Source organism: Lepidochelys olivacea (assembly GCF_965140295.1).
Source record: "Lepidochelys olivacea isolate rLepOli2 genome assembly, chromosome: 14".
Lineage (NCBI taxonomy): Eukaryota > Metazoa > Chordata > Testudines > Cheloniidae > Lepidochelys > Lepidochelys olivacea.
In genome coordinates, this window is record NC_140424.1 from 30993136 (window position 1) to 31014546 (window position 21411).

At 47.5% G+C, this 21411-nt stretch overlaps 2 protein-coding genes across 2 annotated transcripts in view; both read right to left on the reverse strand.

Moving 5' to 3' along the window:
- LOC311530744 (uncharacterized protein) overlaps window positions 1-5727 on the reverse strand; it is a 53450-nt gene extending 47723 nt beyond the window's left edge. The window contains exon 1 of the mRNA XM_084647609.1: window positions 5594-5727. The gene's annotated coding sequence lies outside the window, so the exon portion shown is untranslated. The remainder of the gene's footprint in view (window positions 1-5593) is intronic.
- Window positions 5728-6378: 651 nt separating this feature from the next.
- On the reverse strand, window positions 6379-15280 carry LOC311530743 (uncharacterized protein). Its single transcript, XM_084647602.1, has 4 exons — window positions 15159-15280; window positions 9573-9699; window positions 8541-8654; window positions 6379-8176 (listed from the first exon to the last, which is right to left on the reverse strand). The coding sequence occupies exons 2-4, from the start codon at window positions 9697-9699 to the stop codon at window positions 6390-6392; spliced, it is 2028 nt and encodes a 675-aa protein (XP_084503728.1). The 5' UTR covers window positions 15159-15280; the 3' UTR covers window positions 6379-6389.
- Between the last annotated feature and the right edge of the window lie 6131 nt (window positions 15281-21411).

The following is a 21411-nucleotide window of genomic DNA, read 5'->3' on the forward strand; positions in this document are numbered from 1 at the left end:
GGATTCTTTGGCAGAGATAACAGCAGAAGTATGAAAGTAGTGCCCTCTAAAGGCCCAGGAACAAAAAAGCGCAAACAAGAACACATAATGTATTTAGTAGTTGGTGGGGCGGTGGGGGGGTTGTTTGGTTTTTAAATTTCATAACTGTGGATGTTAATCTATCTTGGGGGCTGTATATCTATGTAGCAAAACTTTCAGTAGACATTTGCCTTTGAGAAAGATTTCCTACAGTATAGTCCAGTGCCCTTAGGGCAAGATTTTTAAAGGTATTTAGGTGACTAGTGGGATTTTTAAAACCATCTAAGTACATTCGGCCTTTAAAAATCTGGCCTAGGTGAATGCTTTTTTTGCCTCTGTTTTCACTAACAAGGTCAGCTCCCAGACTGCTGCGCTGGGCATCACAAAATGGGGAAGAGATGGCCAGCCCTCTGTGGAGATAGAGGTGGTTAGGGACTATTTAGAAACGCTGGACGTGCACAAGTCCATGGGGCCGGACGAGTTGCATCCGAGAGTGCTGAAGGAATTGGCGGCTGTGATTGCAGAGCCATTGGCCATTATCTTTGAAAACTCGTGGCGAACGGGGGAAGTCCCGAATGACTGGAAAAAGGCTAATGTAGTGCCAATCTTTAAAAATGGGAAGAAGGAGGATCCAGGGAACTACAGGCCAGTCAGCCTCACCTCAGTCCCTGGAAAAATCATGGAGCAGGTCCTCAAAGAATCAATCCTGAAGAACTTGCATGAGAGGAAAGTGATCAGGAACAGCCAGCATGGATTCATCAAGGGAAGGTCATGCCTGACTAATCTAATTGCCTTTTATGATGAGATTACTGGTTCTGTGGATGAAGGGAAAGCAGTGGATGTATTGTTTCTTGACTTTAGCAAAGCTTTTGACACGGTCTCCCACAGTATTCTTGTCAGCAAGTTAAGGAAGTATGGGCTGGATGAATGCACTATAAGGTGGGTAGAAAGCTGGCTAGATTGTCGGGCTCAACAGGTAGTGATCAATGGCTCCATGTCTAGTTGGCAGCCGGTATCAAGTGGAGTGCCCCAAGGGTCAGTCCTGGGGCCGGTTTTGTTCAATATCTTCATAAATGATCTGGAGGATGGTGTGGATTGCACTCTCAGCAAATTTGCGGATGATACTAAACTGGGAGGAGTGGTAGATACGCTGGAGGGGAGGAATAGGATACAGAAGGACCTAGACAAATTGGAGGATTGGGCCAAAAGAAATCTGATGAGGTTCAATAAGGATAAGTGCAGGGTCCTGCACTTAGGATGGAAGAATCCAATGCACCGCTACAGACTAGGGACCGAATGGCTAGGCAGCAGTTCTGCGGAAAAGGACCTAGGGGTGACAGTGGATGAGAAGCTGGATATGAGTCAGCAGTGTGCCCTTGTTGCCAAGAAGGCCAATGGCATTTTGGGATGTATAAGTAGGGGCATAGCGAGCAGATCGAGGGACGTGATCGTTCCCCTCTATTCGACATTGGTGAGGCCTCATCTGGAGTACTGTGTCCAGTTTTGGGCCCCACACTACAAGAAGGATGTGGATAAATTGGAGAGAGTCCAGCGAAGGGCAACAAAAATGATTAGGGGTCTAGAACACATGACTTATGAGGAGAGGCTGAGGGAGCTGGGATTGTTAAGCCTGCAGAAGAGAAGAATGAGGGGGGATTTGATAGCTGCTTTCAACTACCTGAAAGGGGGTTCCAAAGAGGATGGCTCTAGACTGTAGCAGATGACAGAACGAGGAGTAATGGTCTCAAGTTGCAGTGGGGGAGGTTTAGATTGGATATTAGGAAAAACTTTTTCACTAAGAGGGTGGTGAAACACTGGAATGCGTTACCTAGGGAGGTGGTAGAATCTCCTTCCTTAGAGGTTTTTAAGGTCAGGCTTGACAAAGCCCTGGCTGGGATGATTTAACTGGGAATTGGTCCTGCTTCGAGCAGGGGGTTGGACTAGATGACCTTCAGGGGTCCCTTCCAACCCTGATATTCTATGATTTGGGAATCAAGTTCTATTCACAAGTAGCAATGTGTGAAACAGCACTAGTGTGCGGGATCAAGAGGCAAAATAACAAGGCAATCCCCATTGGTGGTTTAAACGAAACATGCAAAGTTTTGACACCATTACAGGTGATCTGTCATCCTTGATGTCAGATAAACTCAAAGAATGAACTTGTATAAATATAAAAAAATTAGAACTGAAAATGAATGTTACAGTGCAAACCAGGAAGTGCTGTAAACTGAGATGTGATTGCTGAAATTACTAGCAACATATTTTCAATGATTATTTGCTGTTGTCATTTGGCTTGTGGGTGTGTTCTCTCCAGCTCTACAGAGGTAACTGACCCAGCAGACCTCGATGGTACTACCCAGAGAGACCATAGACTCGGTTCAGTGGCAAAGGTGCTCAGCCAGGTTTCTTGGCAACGACGCTGTCCCCAGAGTCTCAGGGGTCGACACTGAGATTGCTTAATCACGGCAAACTGCAAAGATTGGAGTAGACAATCCCCCAAACAGGTGGTTATTCTAATACCTAGAGTCACCAAGCCAACAACAAAACAACTTCTACAATACCTTACTGGTTACCCAGAAATACAGTTCCCTTAAAGCAACCCAGCCTTGGGCTCCTACCCAGACACCCAAGTTAAACACGATGAGGATTACTGAAAATCTTGTTCATCATATAAAAAGTTCTACCAATCTCAAAGGATTGGACACATCACCCACCAGGATAATGAATATTTCAGATCTTACCCAAATACACACTTACAGCCAATTCTTATTATCTAAACTAAAATTTATTAAAAAAAAAAAGAGTGTATAGGTTAAAAGATCACTATATATGCAGATATGAATAGAGTTCTAAAGTCAGTTTCATAGTAGAGATGGTAAGCTTTAGAGTTGCAAAAAGTTATTTTCAGAATTAGTTCCATAGGTTATAGTCCAATGTCAGGATGATCCAGACTGGAGCTGGATACCTCAGGCTTGCGAGTCAAACTTCCCCTGACAAAGCTTAAGCAGATCTGAGATAACAGGATCAGGGCCCAAGAGTTCCTTTTACAGTTCTCTGGCAGCAGGTATTCCTTGGGTGAAGCATTGTGGCTTTGAAGTAAAATCTCCTATTTTCTATGTATACACAGGTAACTAGTTGCATTCATCAGCATAAGGTAATTAATTATCCATTAAGCAGTTCATAGACAGATTACTACACATTTCAAAGAGAAATATAGATAACGATATTGTTACACCCAAGCTTTATCAAAATGTTAAAATTCCCTTTTGATCTCTGAATCAATAGAACATAGCGACAGACAGGTTACATTGTTAACCTCTATCAAGATATAGGTGAACACAGACAAATACAATCACTATCTTCTTCTCATTCTCTAACAATAGAAGTCTACATTTCAAAACTCTAGTTTATCTAACATGGAATGGCCCTAAGGACCATATACATACTTTTTAATATGTCTCTAAAAGTTGGATTTGGGTCATGTAGCCTGCTAGCTGACGAACCCTTTCTCACTCAGTGTCACACGAGCGCCCCACAGATTCTACAGGTACACGATCACATGTATGCCCAATACACTGGACCAGGCCAGTCAGCAGCAGGACTTTCTGCTGCCCCCTAGGCCGGACAAAGGCTTACAGTGAGGTACCCCAACATTTATAGACTAAGACACATAATCTGGGATAAACAATTTATGTACCACCTTATGTGGTTCATGAGATGTTTACCTCACCTTTTTTCTTATATCTTGAACAAAACATCCCTATCCATTGTTTGTCAAACTAACCCATCTGTACTAGCTGGGATATATTTACGTAAATCTCTAGTGCCTAGTACACTAGCCACAACTTTGTCAAGTTAATGTACTGGGCAGCGAACTCGTGAGCATCTGCTTTGATACATGGCCTACTTTGGTTCACTGCCTCTGGTTCAGGCCTCAGATCTTGCACCAGGCCCAGTGCCACAGGCTCTCTCTACTATATTTGCTATTACAAACATGCCCAATGACAACCATCTCACAATGTTACCAAAGGTAAATGATGAAAAGCTATGAGTAATAAAAATAACATTTAAAAAAGTAGATAATTGAAAGGCAAAAAACTACATTTATAGATGACAATCAGAACAGCAGCTAAGATGAATTTGTGAACTGCTATGAGGCTTTATGCTCGCATATAAACTAATATGGGATTCATTTAAACACTAAAAACAAGTCTGATGATTATATTTTTTGGAGAGGGGGTGTAGACTATTTCATGGAATCAAGTCTCCTTTAGCAGTTCAATACATCATATCAGACAGGGAAGAGCTGCCATGTCTAGGCACTGGGATACACTGAGCCATTAAGAAAACAGCCCTGGGAAGTGGGTGCTGAGCAGCATGGCCCTGAAAGGTTGCGGGGGGGAGCCCCTCTGCTTCTAACAGTCTATTTTTGTAATAGCTCAGCCCATCTGGAGTAACTTTTATCTCCTCTGCCCCTCCCTACTCCAGGGTTTTTCATCTCTGCCCATGTCTGACAGCACCTGTATCCCATTGCTAATCTGGTTGCTACCCCATCCCTGATTTTGCCTCTCGGCCCCTCTCTTCCCTCTGCCTCCAGCTGTTTGTCCCTCCTGTGCAGTTTCACCCTGCAGAGACTCTGACCATCCCACCCCTGATTTGCCCCCCTCTGCACCCTTTTAACTCCATGAACTCCATTAACTTAAGCTGATGTTACTCAGCATCCTCAATTCACCAGAGCCTCCTCAGTAACAGCCAAGCAGCAAATTCAGTCAGGCCTCAGCTTGTAACATTACACAGAGAATTCAACAACAGCTCGGAAATGTTGCACTGGACAATGCTTCCCTACCACAGTACTCTGGGCAGCCTCCTCTGCAGAACTGTAGTGTGAGCAACAGCACAGGTGTCAGCCAACAGAGCTGAAAACATTGGCGTTTGAGTGGAGGTTTGTAAATGGAGTTTGGGAGAGAGTGTGGGGGATGTTCAGTGTTTAATTTTATTCAATTACTGCTTGAGTGTCAATCCTTTGTGTGGAGGGCTGTATACATATCCTCCCATGAGTTAACAGAACTAATTTGTTCTGAGGAGTTGGCTGAGGGTTAGAGGTTCACTCCCTGATAAAACGCAGGCAATTCCTCTAGGGCAGGCCACCCATTGAGACGGGCCAAATTCACAACTGATTTGCAGTTATAGGGAGGCCATTATTAGGGCGCCTTGGGTCCAAATTTTGGGGTAACAGGATCCCTAGGCCTTTAGGCATCCCACAAAGGACCCTGTGGAAATCAGTCCTCTCAGTGGTGCTTTCTGAATGCAGAGAGGGCAGGGAAAAGGGACAGAGGGATGAGTGATAAGAGGCAGCAGCTCTCTTCCCTTTACTCTCCTCTCTTATCCCATGATCCCTAACATTTGATTTCCCCAGCATCCTCTGCATCCCACATCCACCAGACCCAACCACACAATCCCCCAGTTTCCTCCCCAAAATCCATCCCTCCTGGTACCTTCACATTTGATTCCCCAGATCCCAGCACCTTAGGGGATTTAGGGAGGGGAAGAGTTGCCAACCCCCAGGGACACTCACCCTGCAGGGACCAGCTCCAGATAAGTGGGGAAATCCAGCCCAGGGACTGCTGGAAAATGGGGAGTGGGGACAGGTGTCCAGAGAGAACGTGGGGCCTGGCCCAAATACCCCTCCTCTCATCTCCATGGAAGGAGCATCACATCTGGGAAGTGAAGAGACATGGGGGAACTTCATCCAGGCAGAGGGATCTTCTGGAGGAGTTTCTCTCTCCCTTCCCCCAGCAGGTTACCAGGAGGCATGAAGGCCCATCAGTTCAGTAGCCAGGGCTGCAGCAGGGAGCAGGGGCTGATTGGGACTTCTCCTCTGCCTGGGGTTTGCTTAGACAAGGCAAAGCCAGAGCGTCCCTGATCAGCTCAGGGTCAGCTGCTGCTGGAACCTGCCCCCAGAGATGTGCAGCTGGATACCTGGGAATCAAATGCCACTGAGATGTGTGGGAATTGGGAAATGGAGTTTTTACTAAGGCCAGCCCTAGTCAGGGCAGTGAGAGAATTTCTCTCCTATGTGGAGAAGTCTCTGATGTGAGCATCAAATGAAGCTTCCATCACATTCAAGGTCTTTCTTATGTGAATTACTGAATGTGGAATAGTGTGTGAGCTCAGACTGAATTTTTTCCTGCAGTTAGTGAAGCTTTTCCCATCATCCAAGCACTTACGGGGTTTCTCTCTTGTGTGTATTATCTGATATGAAGCAAGGTTTGATCTTTGAATGACACTTACCCCACAGTGGAGGGACTTATATGATTTCTCTCCTGATGTTTTGAGCTCTCACTGAAGCTTTTCCCACACTCAAGGTATTTTTACAGTCTCTCTCCTGTGTGCAGTCTCCGATGGGTAATAAGATTTGAGCGCCGATTGAAGCTTTTCCCACAGTCCAAGCATTTATAGGGTCTCTCTCCTGTGTGAGTTCTCAAATGGTTAATAAGGACTGAGCGCTGACTGAAGCTTTTCCCACAGTCCAAGCATTTATAGGGTCTCTCTCCTGTATGGATTCTCCCATGGCTAATAAGGCCTGAGCGTTGACTGAAGCTTTTTCCACAGTCTAAGCATTTATAGGGTCTCTCTCCTGTGTGCAGTCTCCGATGAGTAATAAGATTTGAGCTCCGTTTGAAGCTTTTTCCACAGTCCAAGCATTTATAGGGTCTCTCCTCTGTGTGGATTCTTCCATGGCTAATAAGGCCTGAGCGCTGACTGAAGCTCTTCCCACACTCAAGGCATTTATAGGGTTTCTCTCCCGTGTGGGTTCTCTGGTGTATAAGAAGGGCTGAGGGTACACTGAAACTTTTCCCACACTCGAGACATTTATATGGTCCGTCTCTTGTGTGTATTCTCCTATGGTTAATAAGGACTGAGCGCTGACTGAAGCTTTTCCCACAGTCCAAGCATTTATATGGTCCCTCTCCTGTGTGCATTCTCCCATGGCTAATGAGATGTGAGCGCCGACTGAAGCTTTTCCCACAGACCAAGCATTTATAGGGTTTCTCTCCCGTGTGGGTTCTCTGATGTATGAGAAGGGCTGATGGTACACTGAAACTTTTCCCGCACTCAAGACATTTATATGGTCCCTCTCCCGTATGGATTCTCCTATGAGTAATAAGGACTGAGCGCTGACTGAAGCTTTTCCCACAGTCCAAGCATTTATAGGGTTTCTCTCCCGTGTGGGTCCTCTGATGTATAATAAGGACTGATGGTGCACTGAAACTTTTTCCACACTCAAGGCATTTATATGGTCCCTCTCCCGTGTGGATTATCTCATGGCTAATAAGGCGTGAGCGCTGACTGAAGCTTTTCCCACAGTCCAAGCATTTATAGGGTTTCTCTCCCGTGTGGGTCCTCTGATGTATAATAAGCGAAGATGGTACACCAAAACTTTTCCCACACTCAAGGCATTTATATGGTCTCTCCCCCGTGTGGTTTCTTCCATGGCTAATAAGGCCTGAGAGCTGACTGAAACTTTTCCCACACTCAAGGCATTTATACGGTCTCTCTCCTGTGTGCACTCTCCGATGGGTAGTAAGATTTGAGCTCCGATCAAAGCTTTTCCCACAGTCCAAGCATTTATAGGGTCTCTCTCCAGTGTGGATTTTACTATGGTTAATAAGGCCTGAGTGCTGACTAAAGCTTTTCCCACAGTCCAAGCATTTATAGGGTCTCTCTCCTGTGTGGATTCTCCTGTGGTTAATAAGGCCTGAGCGCTGACTGAAGCTTTTCCCACAGTCCAAGCATTTATACGGTCTCTCTCCCGTGTGGATTCTCCCATGGTTAATAAGGCCAGAGCGCCGACTGAAACTTTTCCCACATTCCAAGCATTTATAGGGTTTCTTTTCCTTGTGATTTGTCTGCTGGGCTGTGATTTCCTTGGGATCCTTGCCTGCACCCCCACATTCAATTGATTCATCCACTTTCTTCCTTTGGCAGTTTCCCAGCTTCCTCTCTGACCTGCGCCAATTACTGCAGGCTCTTCTCTGTTCCAAGCACTGGGAAAAGTTCTCTTCAGCTCTTCTCAAAAATGTCCCCTGCAGTTCCACTTGCTCAGGACATTTCTGCTGTGGATTCCCCTCCTCGTTCTCTCTCTTTGTCTCGTCACCTGCTGGGGGAGAGAGAGAACCCAGGCAGGAGTCATTGCTTGGACTGGTAGAAAGGACAGAAAGGGGAACAGCAAAAAGGGAAAACACAACACAGTAACTGTTGGGGAGACTGAGAAATTGGATTTTGCCTCCACATCCCATCCAAACACTCACAAGGAAGTGAAGTTGGGGAGAAAACTCCGACAGCTAACAGGGTGGGTGGGAAGCCATGAGTGATATCTACCATGATGACATGACACCTGCTGACCAGAGACTGACCTGGGTGAGATGAGGCAGAACTGAGGGCCCTCAGGCCACATTTTGGGGATTTTCAGCTTTTTCATTTGCCAGATACTTTCTGTGTCCCTGTCACTGACTCCTCACCTGTGTGGGTACCTCTTGGGAGCTTCCTTTCCTCTGAGGCCTGGAAATCCAGGACCCACGGCTCTTCCCCTGCTTCCAGCCGGGCGATCAGGTCAGGTTTGGGACTGGGAAATCCTGCTCAGGGGGTGAAATCAGCCATGATCAGAGTGCACTGAGGATCGGTGGAGTATTTGTCACAAAGGCACATCTTGAGTTTAACCTGACCCCATAATTTCCTAGGGGGTAGTGGGATCTGAACTGATGGGACCATAGTCATTGAACCCCCTTTGGAGAGCCCAATATCTGAAGGGGTGGGGGAGTTGTCACACCCTCACTAGGAGTTCTCAGGATCTGTGGGCTCTGGGGGACTTGCTGAGGCACACACACAGCTCTGGTGTTAAACCCCTGCTATGTCTAAACCTCCAGAACTCAGAGCCCTCCGCACAGATGGAGCTAGTCCCAGGAAGGGAGGTGCACAGAGATTCCGTTTGAGTGAGAATTAATGCAGAGAGGACAGTGGTTCTCAAATTGTGGGTCAGGATCCCAAAGTGGGTCGCAACCCCATTTTAATGGGGTCTCCAGGGCTGGCGTTAGACTTGCTAGGGCCTGGGGCTGAAGCCAAAGCCTGAGTCCCCCCCAGTCCGGGGATGAGGCCAAAACACGAGCTCCCGCCTCATCTGTGCTAAAGCCTGAGCCTCGGGCTGAAGGTGGGCTTCGTTCTCAGTCTGAGGCTTTGTTTCCCCTTCCCAGGGTCGTGTAGTAATGTTTGTTGTCAGAAGGGCCACGGTGCAGTGAAGTTTGAGAACTGCTCAGACAGGATAATACACTGCTTCTGCACCTGTGAGAGCTGGAGGGATGGGTGTGAATTAGCATGTCCATTAAGTTCATGACTCCCCTATCCTGTTAGAGAGGGTATGGAGGTCAATGGCTCTCTTACACTGGAGCTGTGGACTATGTGACCCATTCCCCTCTAATCTAGCTGACCTGAGAAGACCCAGATGAGATTCAGAAATGCAGACCCCATGGCTTCAAACAACAAACACGAATCCTTACCCAGTGAGGTCACAGTCTCATAATTCTCCTGCATGACATCCCTGTAGAGGGCTCTCTGACTGGGGTCCAACAGAGCCCCCTGCCCTTTGGTGAAATACACAGCCACCTCCTCAAAAGTCACCAGCATCTGAAATAAAAGGAGCTTACCACTTAGGGCCTGCTGCCTCAGCCACAATCCCACTATTCATAGGGGGAGAAGCATAAAAATAGGACAGCTCTGGGAGGGGCAGAGGAGCAGAATCCCACCCCACTCTGCTCAAAGTGGCCAGGAAGCCTCAGGGAACAGAGAGAAGATGAGAGTTCTTTGTCTCTCCCAGCAGATGGAAGAAGGCAGGGCGATGGTGTGGATTGCACCCTCAGCAAGTTTGCAGATGACACTAAACTTGGAGGAGTGATAGATACGCTGGATGGTAGGGATAGGATACAGAGGGACCTAGACAAATTGGAGGATTGGGCCAAAAGAAATCTGATGAGGTTCAACAAGGACAAGTGCAGAGTCCTGCACTTAGGATGGAAGAATCCAATGCACCGCTACAGACTAGGGACTGAATGGCTAGGCAGCAGTTCTGCAGAGAAGGACCTAGGGGTGACAGTGGACGAGAAGCTGGATATGAATCAGTGTGCCCTTGTTGCCAAGAAGGCCAGTGGCATTTTGAGGTGTATAAGTAGGGGCATTGCCAGCAGATCGAGGGACGTGATCGTTCCCCTCTATTCGACATTGGTGAGGCCTCATCTGGAGTACTGTGTCCAGTTTTGGGCCCCACACTACAAGAAGGATGTGGAGAAATTGAAGAGAGTCCAGCGAAGGGCAACAAAAATGATTAGGGGACTGGAACACATGAGTTATGAGGAGAGGCTGAGGGAACTGGGATTGTTTAGTCTACGGAAGAGAAGAATGAGGGGGGATTTGATAGCTGCTTTTAACTACCTGAAAGGTGGATCCAAAGAGGATGGATTTAGACTATTCTCAGTGATAGCAGATGACAGGACGAGGAATAATGGTCTCAAGTTGCAGTGGGGGAGGTTTAGGTTGGATATTAGGAAAAACTTTTTCACTAGGAGGGTGGTGAAACACCGGAATGCGTTACCTAGGGAGGTGGTGGAATCCCCTTCCTTAGAAGTTTTTAAGGTCAGGCTTGACAAAGCCCTGGCTGGGATGATTTAGTTGGGATTGGTCCTGCTCTGGGCAGGGGGTTGGACTAGATGGCCTCCAGAGGTCCCTTCCAACTCTGTTATTCTATGATTCTATGACTCTATGAAAGGGTTAAGAAGCTAAAGGTAACCTCTCTGGCACCTGACCAAAATGACCAATGAGGAGACAAGATACTTTCAAAAGCTGGGAGGAGGGAGAAAAACAAAGGGTCTGTGTCTGTCTGTGTGATGCTTTTGTTGGGGACAGAACAGGAATGGTCTTAGAACTTAGTAAGTAATCTAGCTAGGTATGTGTTAGATTATGATTTCTTTAAATGGCTGAGAAAATAGCTGTGCTGAATAGAATGAATATTCCTGTCTGTGTGTCTTTTTTGTAACTTAAGGTTTTGCCTAGAGGGATTCTCTATGTTTTGAATCTAATTACCCTGTAAGGTATCTACCATCCTGATTTTACAGAGAGGATTCCTTTTTACTTCTATTAAAAGTCTTCTTGTAAGAAAACTGAATGCTTTTTCATTGTTCTAAGATCCAAGGGTTTGGGTCTGTGGTCACCGATGCAAATTGGTGAGGATTTTTAACAAACCTTCCCCAGGAAGTGGGGTGCAAGGGTTGGGAGGATTTTGGGGGGAAAGACATGTCTAAACTACGTTTTTTCAGGAACCCAGATAAAGTTTGGTGGTGGCAGTGGAAGTCCAGGGGCAAAAGGGTAAAATAGTTTGTACCTTGGGGAAGTTTTAACCTAAGCTGGTAAAAGTAAGCTTAGGAGGTTTTCATACAGGTCCCCACATCTGAACCCTAGAGTTCAGAGTGGGGAAGGAACCCTGACAGGGTGAGGATGCGCCATTTGTATAGAGTCACTTTCCTGCCTGTCCCCAGCACTTTCCCCCATGTCTCTCTCCTCACCTGGAGTCTCCAGCAGAGCCCGGGTCTGCCTTAGGGGCTGGTTCCAGACACATGAGAAAGTCCCCCATTGTAGTCTGCAACCTATCATTTAAATCAGCTTCTGTACCAAATGACTGGATGATAGCTAATGTGACACCAATTTTTAAAAAGGGTTCCAGAGGTGATCCCAGCAATTATAAGCCGGTAGGCTTGTCTTCAGTACTGGGCAAACTGATTGAAACTATAGTTAAGAACAAAACTGTCAGACACATAGATGTACATAATTTGTTGGGGAAGCGTCAACATGGTTTTTGTAAAAGGAAATCATGCCTCACCAATCTACTAGAATTCTTTCAAGGGATCAACAAGCATGTGGACAAGGGGGATCCAGTGGATATAGTGTACGAAGATTTGCAGAAAGCCTTTGACAAGGGTCCCTCACCAAAGGGTCTTAAGCAAAGTAAGCTGTCATGGGATAAGAGGGAAGGTCCTCTCATGGATTGGTAACTGGTTAAAAAATAGGAAACAAAGGGTAGGAATAAACAGTCAGTTTTCAGAATGGAGAGAGGTAAATAGTGTCTGTACTGGGACCAGTCCTATTCAACATATTCATAAATGATCTGGAAAAAGGGGTAAACAGTGAGGTGGCAAAATTTGCAGATGATAAAAAACTACTCAAGATAATTAAGTCCCAGGCAGAATGCAAAGAGCAACAAAAGGATCTCTCAAAACTGGGTGACTGGGCAACAAAATGGCAGATACATTTATCAACATTGAATTCCAAAGTAATGCACACTGGAAAACATAATCCCAACTATACATATAAAATTAGCTGTTACCACTCAAGAAAGAGATCTTGGAGTCATTGTGGATAGTTCTCTGAAAACATCCACTCAATGTGCAGCGGGAGTCAAAAAACTTGTTAGGAATCATTAAGAAAGAAAATAAGACTGAAAATATCATACTGCCTCTATATAAATCCATGATATGCCCACATCTTGAATACTGCATGAAGATGTGTTCGCTGCATCTCAAAAAAAGATATATTGGAATTGGAAAAGGTTCCGAAAATTAATGGCATCATAGAAGATTAGGGTTGGAAGAGACCTCAGGAGGTCACCTAGTCCACCCCTGCTCAAAAGGTTGGAGGATAGGTCCATCAATGGGTATTAGCCAGGATGGGCAGGGATGGTGTCCCTAGCCTCTGTTTGCCAGAAGCTGGGAATGGGTGACAGGGGATGTATCACTTGATGATTACCTATTCTGTGCATTCCCTCTGGGACACCTGGCATTGGCCACTGTTGGAAGACAGGATACTGGGCTAGATGGACCTTTGGTCTGACCCAGTATGGCCATTCTTATGTTCATAACTTTGATTTACTGACTGAACTGAAAAAAAAGGGGGAGGAGGATGGTTAAAATAAATATTCCTCATTTTTTAAGCTCAATATAAAAAAATTATTCAGTGATATTATTTTAATTTTAAGACAATAAACTAGCTAGCCAATGGGCTGGTGATGGCTCCCTGAATAGCCTGCCCCAGGATAGTGAGAAAAAAATGAGAATAGAAGGGGGCCATCCCACAAGCACAGGGAGGGAGAGGAGAAGCTTGGGAGCTGCCTGCACACCATGGGAGGCCGAAGGGGGGCCCAGAGGTAGAGGAACCATCTCTGAGATGCTCCTCTGGGGAGAGAAGAGGTGGGATTCTCCCTGGGCCCTGAAGTTCATAACTCTTCAAGTCCAGGGGCAAAAGTAATGGCTCCCCAACATTCTCCTCTTAGACAGGCTTCCTCCCACCCTCCCCAACCCCTGGGGCAGGTCCTCCTTCCAGTTGCCCCACTTGAGGCAGGGTTCATGCTCTAAACCCCCTTCCCCACTGAAGCCAGCTGCACGGCCCACTCCCAACTCCCCCAAGGCACTGTTTGATATCTTCCTCCTCCTACCCCCCCCCCGATAGATATATTTCTTCCGTACATATATCTTGATGCTAGATATCAATCCCCTCTCTCAGCAGAGGACAAAGGCAAGGCAAAATTTCATTACACCAAAACATGGAAGAAGATGGAACTACTTCAGTCAGAAGTAAGAAATAATGATGTCACAGAATCAATATCAGACATGTCTGAAATTGAAAGATGAATTAGAACTTCTTCTGAAAGTTTGTGAAATCTCCAAAAAGGAAGGGATATCTGGATGGAGGAAAGCCCAAAAAAGGATTGGGACAATTCTTGATTGATTTGTAGATGAGCCACAACTCAATAAGAAAGAAAACAGAGCAAACTATTGGGAACATCAGAAAAATGTCATGCCCAAGCTAAATCAACTAGCAAAAATTGTACAGGCAGTTCCAGCAACACAAGTGAATGTTGAAAGAAAATTTCCAGGTCTCAAATGTATCCTTTCACTGCAGAGGTCCAATATTACAAGGCAAAGATGTTATTTTAGGTTGCTCAAACAAATTGTGAATAAAAAAATTGTGTTCTTTTGACAACACAAAAACACTAGGAAAACTCATGTAAAGTTAAAGTTAAAAAATAAATAAAGAGCCAAAATTAAAAGTTTCCATTTTAAGTTGCAGCTCTCTTTTCTGAATTAACCTCCACAAAGATTGAAATATGATTTAAAACAGTAACTGAAGTTTTATTTTTGTTTTTTTGGGTGGCTTGAACCAGAAATGAAACTGAACATAGTGTATGGAACTGAACCTGAACCAAACCAAAATAAATACAGTTGGACTCCTTGCCTGCTGTTGCTAACAGTAACTCTTGTTTGACCCAGAATCCTGCACAGAAATCAGAGCAAGGACTCCGTTCAATCCTGTCAGGTCCAAACATTTAACATTCAGGAGTCAGACCCCCAAATAGTGACATTGTCTTAAAAAATTAAAGACTAAATTGGGGGCAGGGGGGGGGTATTTGCCTTGTAAATTCTGAGCTCTTAGGGGGAAATCCCCTGTCCATCTACTTACTCTCCTGCTTGTTTGATCATATCTAGAGAAAAAGATTCCCCACTGGCTGCTGGGCGAGACAGCCCCCTCCCCCACCCCATGGGCTTGGGGAGCTGCCATTGTATCTTTCACCATCCCTCTCCCTTCCCCAGCCAGTCTCTGCTTTCTCTCATGCCTCCCCACATCCCGCATTTCCTTCCCTTTATCCCCCCACTCAGAGTTTCCCTCTATTACAGCTCTGTTCCCCTGAGCCCCAGAATCCTCCCCCTACCCCTCGATTCCTGTGGATTCCCTCAGCGTCCCCACATCCTGATGGCCCCATCCCGCCCCCTCACACATCCCTGCCCCCGCAATGCCCTCTGGCTCTCAGAACCCCCTTCCCCTCTTCAGCCCCCTTCCGGCTCCCATCCCGCTCTGGCTCCCCACCTGTCGCTGTCCCACCCCCATCCCTCACACTCACTGCAAACCACGGGAGCTGGCAGCCTGCTTTCCTCTGCCCAATGCAGGGAATCGCAGGCAGCCCAGCTGGGAGCAGCCTGGGACATCCCCCAGCAGACAGGCTGCAACCAGGAGCGTCTCTCCCTGGGGAGGGGGGCAGGTCTCACCTTCTCTCCACGTGGGGCACTGCCTGGGAGCAGGACTCTGGGTCCCAGTAAGGGGGTGGGGACAGGCCAAGGTCTCTGCTCTGGGAGTCTCTCGAGGAGCAGCGGGAATGTTCTTCCCTCGATAGGAAACCTCCCCCGCCTGCAGCCGAGGTCCTGGGGTCTTGCAAGGAACCTGGTTTGCAGCGCAACAAAGAATCACTGCAGCGACTGCAATTCACTTCCCGATGCCAGGCTGAGTGACCCCGGAGATCGCTCCGCCCTGCGCCTCCTGGGTCCTAGCGCGACGGAGCGCATTGGTGTCTTTTCTCCACAGCATGTTCACTGTCTGCAAGCCCTGGACTGAGCTGCAAGGTCTTGTCCCCTAGTTCGGATCATGGAGTTGTCAGTGCTATGTCCTCTGGTTATTTGTAGGGTCTAATTAACCCATCACTGGGCTGTAGGAAAAAACCCTCCAGTTCTCCTCCTTTCCCCCCACAGGGCAACCTGCTGCTCCTCACCCTGCCAGTGTAACATTGCCTGCAGGGTTTGTTACTATCTGGTAGCAGTTAGTAACATCTGTGTATTCTCCCTTTTGCTGCCCTGTCACAATTTGCTGCTTCTGCCTTTCCCCATCCTACAGTCCCAGGGCACTAAGTTGTGATGGATGGAGGCATTCCCACCACAGTTTGGTACCTCTCACTTTTTCCTCACTTTCTGGTCCAGGGGTAACAAACTGTAATGGATGGGGTTCATCCGTCATAGTTTTCCCACCTGTGTGGCTTTCTCCATCCTTTGGTCCAGGGCTGGTAAATTCTGATGGATGGGGACATTCCCAACACAATTTTCTACCTCTCACCTTTCCCTTTCCTCTACCTTTCCCTATCTCCTCATCCACGGGTAGAAATTGTTCATGGATACGGGATATGCCTGTCACAATTTGCTACCTCTATCTTGAACTGGCTGTCCTGTCCACTTTCCTTCATGGACCCATCTCTTTCTCCTGCCATATGTCTTTCCCCTGAGGCCCTGCCCTGTGTCCAGGCCAGAAGCTGGAGCCCTGCCTGGGTAAGAGAGGCCCAGGGAGCCTAGGCAGCTTTGGGGAGCCACAGACCATTCACCTTCTGGGGGGGGGCCCAAAAGCAGCCCCTGACCAATGTCCCTGCCCCCTGGGCCTCCTGCCCAGGGCAGATGAAGGGTCCATGGCTCCCAACAGCTGCCCAGGTGGCTCTTACCATTGTCTTGTTGGGGTAAGAGCTGCATGGGCAGTTGTGGGGAGCTGCAGACCCTGCACCTGCCCTGGATGGGGGCTGGGGACATGGGCTGTGGGCTGCTCTTGGGCCCCCCACCTGGCAGGTGGAAGGGCCCAGGCTGCCTGGCCCGACTCCAGCTTCCAGCTTCATGAGGGGGAAGGGTCTCAGAGGGGCAGGTGAGGGGCCACAGAAGGAGCAGGGCCTCCTAGTCTCACCACTTAAGGAAGAATCCCTTACCCCTGCTTGTGGTCCAGACCTTTCTTTATCCTCTGATCAGATGTAGCTAGTTGTGATGAATTGGGATATGCCTATCATAGTTCGGTTCTTTCATCCTTCTCCATTTGTGGTGCAGGGATAACAAATTGTGATGGATAGGGGTACACCTATCACTGTTTTCCTACCTCTGCCTTTCCTCATCTTCAGGCAAGGGTAGCAAATTATGATGGATCGGGGCAGACTCATCACAATTTGCTGCCCTCACCTTTCTCCGTCCTCTGGTCCAGGGGTAATAAATTGTGATGAATGGGGGTGCACTTGTCACAATTTGCTGCTTGCCACCCTCTTTCCCCATCCTTTGGTCCAGATGTAGCAAATTATGACACACAAGAATTCATCTCTGTCACAAATTGCTACCATGGTGTAATCTCTATTTTACATTTGGACACAAAAGAAAGGTACTTTTATTATTTGGAAAAGCATTCTCCAGAGTTAAACTGCACGGTTATGGTATGTAACCTCCTAAATGAAGGTGTTATTTCTTTATTAGTCTCTTTCCATTGTAGATTAGGCTGTCAGGAGTAGCTCAGGAACATGAGTACTGACCTGAGGACTGACTGTCACAAACGAGGACACACACCACAAACTGGTTGTGTGTTCTACAATTAGATTTCATCAATCAAGTATCAAGTGTGAACTCCTCAAGCACTGTAACAGTTTTACCATGGAGTTATAGACAATCTCCTAAGGAACTGGTTTCAGAGTGGTAGCCGTGTTAGTATGTATCAGCAAAAAGAACGAGGAATACTTGTGGCACCTTAGAGACTAACAAATTTATTTGAGCATAAGCTTTTATGGGCTAAAGCCCATTTCATCAGATGCATGCAGTGGAAAATACAGTAGGAAGATATATAAGTCTTGCCACCCACGCAAGCCTACCTTTTTGATAGATAGTCCAAATCACAACAATATTCTGGTTTCTCCCAATCCCAAAGGACCAGTCACTTACCCCAGGTCAATTGCACATCAGATCTCAAACCAAAGACAAGGCTTGTAACCAATCCTATAATAAATTAACCAACGATTTATTGGCTAAGAGAAAGAAATGAGAGTTATTTAAAAGATTAAAGCAGGCAAATGTACACACACGAATGAGTTACAATCATAACTTTCAAAAGGTAATGCTACTATGATAAGCAAGCTCTGTGTGTCCTTTAGAACTGCAGCTCTCTCACTTTGTGCCTAAAACATCTTCCCTCCCTCCACCTCCAAGCAGCATAGAGATAAAGTTCCTTGTGGCCAGGCATTGTTCTTCCCTTCACCCAGAGTTCAAACTGATTGCTTATGCCATCAACTGAGTCTTTTGTCCACAATGTTCCACAATAGCTTGTCTGATGTCTGAAGACCTTCTTGTGTTGGGCAGATGACACCTCCTGTGATACACTAGTATTTCACACTTGGCAATGCTTCTCTTCTGACTGTGAGGTTTTCCCGGTTTCACAACAAACACTTTTATAGTTACCAAGCAGATACTTAAATGTTACCCTATAAGATAGGATGCAGGTGTTATAAGTGAGATTAATACAGGCAGCAACTGACAAGCATTTCATAAAGTCCAAATACTGAACACATCTCTATAAATCTAATGCCTATTTTAACAACACTAACAGGTGAGCCAGACTGGTTTCCAACAATGCATTTGTCAGTGTTCAGTGAGGCCTAGAGGCCTTGGCATGAGCTGACACCTGGTCTGCCAGCATTACACAGGCCACATAGTTTCTGTAGTACATAAACATTTAATGGACACAGGACACTGACAGAAATGTGAAGCAGTGTAAACAGCACTAGAAATACTTATGAATACCTTTTAAACACAAGCTATTAGATGGAAAATCTCCCATTGTTCCTTATTCAGACTTTGCCCTATTGTCACTGTGACACATATTAAACACGTTTTCAGCACAAAGTTTCTGTACTTTGGCACACACATCAAAGCCCATTGCCCTCTGGTCTTACTTTAGAAACATTTTCTCCGGGCTTTTCCTCACTGTTAAAACTGAAGTGCCTTGTCCTCACTGGGCTCTTACCTCAGAATAGCTCCTGCACCTTAGTTACTCCAAGGTTAAAAAAAATACCTTTTTCAGCAGTGAGGAAAAGGCCTAGTGGCTACATTCATCAAGGCATTTAGATGCTGTGACTCCGATTGTCACAAAGCCTAACTTTTAAGTACCTAGAAAGTAACACGATTGACTCTGTGATCCACAAAGCCTGAGTTAGGCACTTAGACACCTTGTACAATGAATGGGAAGAGATACGCACTTTAGAGTGTGATCCACAAAAGCTGGCATGCTAGGCAGGGAGATGCCTAAGCTAGCCAATGGGAGATGCCAACAGAGCATGTGTCCTAAGCAACACATGGCTCAGAGTTTGGTACAGAATTCCCAACTACAAGGAGATGCGAGTTCTGCCCTGCAATCTACGAATAGGAACCCATCTCCTGGAGTCAGGTGGCTCAGGCACTTTCGGAGCCTAATTCCACACAAAATGGTCAGAGGAAAATGGTGCGCATCTTAGAACATAGGCACCAACTTCTGCTCACATCGGAGGGTGCTTGACCCCCCCCGCCCCCAGCTCAGCCCCGACTCCATCCTTGCCCCACTCCCTCCCACCCCTGCCCTGCCCCATTCCAACTCCTTCCCCAAATCCCCACCCTGACTCCACCCCTGCCCCACCCCCATTCCAACTCCTTCCCCAAATCCCCACCCCTGACTCCACCCCTGCCCTGATCCTTCCCTCTCTCTCCCCCATTCCAACCCCTTCCCCAAAGTCCCTGCCCCAACTCCGCCCCCTCCCTACCCCTATTCTAACTCCCGCCCCGCCTCTTCCCCGCCTCCTCCCCTGAGTGCACCACATTCCCACTACTCCCCCTCCTTCCCGGAGCTTGCTACACCACCAAATAGCTGTTTGGAGGTGACAAGTGCTGGGAGGTAGGCAAAGGAGCGGGGATGCGGCACGCTTAGGGGAGGAGGCAGAGGCAGAGGTAAGGTGGGGGGGGAGGGGAGTTTGGCTGCCTGCAAACACCAATTTTTCCCTGTGGGTGCTCCAGCCCTGGAGCACCCACGGAGTTGGCGTCTATGTCTTTGAACTTTTAGGCCACTGGTTAGCCCCTAGGATGTGGGAGATCCCTTTTCAAGGCCTTTCTCCTTCTCTGATGGGGTAACTGAGCCAAGGTCTCCCACTTCTGATGTGAGTGCACTGACCCCTACACTAGAAGTTACAAAGGGTGGGGTGACACCATGTCCTCCTCCTCTGACCAGATTTTCATTGTGAGCTGATCAAATAGGCAGGCTCTGAGCTTGGCTACAGGACTGGGCCACACAAGCAAGATTAGCATTTGCCCGCCCATTGTCCATAGTTTGTGCATCGTTCTGGGACTTAGGTAGGAGACAGGCATCCAGCAGCCTAGAGTAAAGCAGCAGGGAACATGCTCTGAAGCAAAAACTAAGGCCCCATCTACATTGGCAAGTTTCTGCACAGTAAAGCAGCTTTCTGTGCTGTAACTCCCAAGGTTCACACACTGCCAAGCCACTCAGTGCGCAGAAACTGCGCAGTTGTAGCGCTCTAAAGAAACACCCCGACGAGAGGCGTAGAGCTTTCTGGGCTGTGGCTACAGCGCTGCGGTGCCAGTGTAGACATCATGGCAAATACAGCGCTGTGATTGGCTTCCCGGAGGTGTCCCACAATGCCTGTTCTCACCTCTCTGATCATCGGTTTGAACGCTACTGCCCCGCCCTCAGGTGGCCAACCGTCATCCCACCCTGTACATTCCTTTGCAAATTCGAAAGTCCCCTTCCTGTTTGCTTGGTGATGCGTGCAGTGGTCTCAGTGCATCTTTCCAGGTGGCCATGCCGGCTCCACACACCGGGCGATCCCCTGCTTGGAGCAATGCCGAGCTGCTGGACCTCATTGGCATTTGGGGAGAGGAGGCTGTCCAGTTCCAGCTGCACTCCAGCCATAGGAATTATGATACCTATGGAAAGATTTCAAGTTGCATGATAGAAAGGAGCCATGACCAGGACACATTGCAGTGTAGGGTCAAAGTGAAGGAGCTGCAGAACACCTACCACAAGGCACAGAAGGTAAACCACCGCTCCGGTGCTGTGCCCACGAGCTGCCAGTTCTACAAAGAGTGGATGTGATACTTGGTGGTGACCCCACCTCCACTGCGAAGGCCCCTATGGATACTTCATTGGCTCATGTGCCAGTGGACAGTGGACCGAGCCAGGAGAAGGAAATCTTGGATGAAGGGAGGGGGACCCAGAGGCAGAGGATGGCTCAGAAGCCAGAGATGCATGCAGTCAGGAGCTCTTTTCTACCCCAGAGGAGCCTAGCCAGTCACAGCAGTCGGATCTTGGCAAAGCGGAAACAGGAGAGAAGGCCCCTGGTAAGTGGATCTGATTTGCGGAATTTCTGACGCGATTTGTTGGGGGCAGGAGCGTTACAGAAAGCAGGCTTGTCTCCCACCACATGCCTATTCTGAGCGGTGCAACAGGCTGTTGATTGACTCCCTCACTTCATGGGAATCTCCCCCAGAGATCTCCAGGAAACTCTCGTGGAGATACAGGGCAATCTGCTGCTGCAGGCTCCTCAGCACAGCTGGTTTGTTTCTTGCCCCATTAACGGTAACTTTCCCATGCCACTTTGCCGTGATGTTGTGTGGGGACCATTGCTGCACACAGGCGAGCCACACAGGGGCCAGGGCGGAAGCTGCAGGCTTCGAGAAGACCCTCCTTTTATTCCCTGCTCAC

What these genes read in the sequence shown, in the direction of transcription:
- LOC311530743 (XM_084647602.1), bottom strand. Translation starts at nt 9,699, where the DNA reads ATGCTGGTGACTTTTGAGGAGGTGGCTGTGTATTTCACCAAAGGGCAG. An exon ending in TGAGACTGTGACCTCACTGG is followed by an intron (nt 8,655 to 9,572) that starts GTAAGGATTCGT and finishes CCCCCTGAGCAG; the next exon opens with GATTTCCCAGTCCCAAACCT. An exon ending in CCCAAGAGGTACCCACACAG is followed by an intron (nt 8,177 to 8,540) that starts GTGAGGAGTCAG and finishes CTCCCCCAGCAG; the next exon opens with GTGACGAGACAAAGAGAGAG.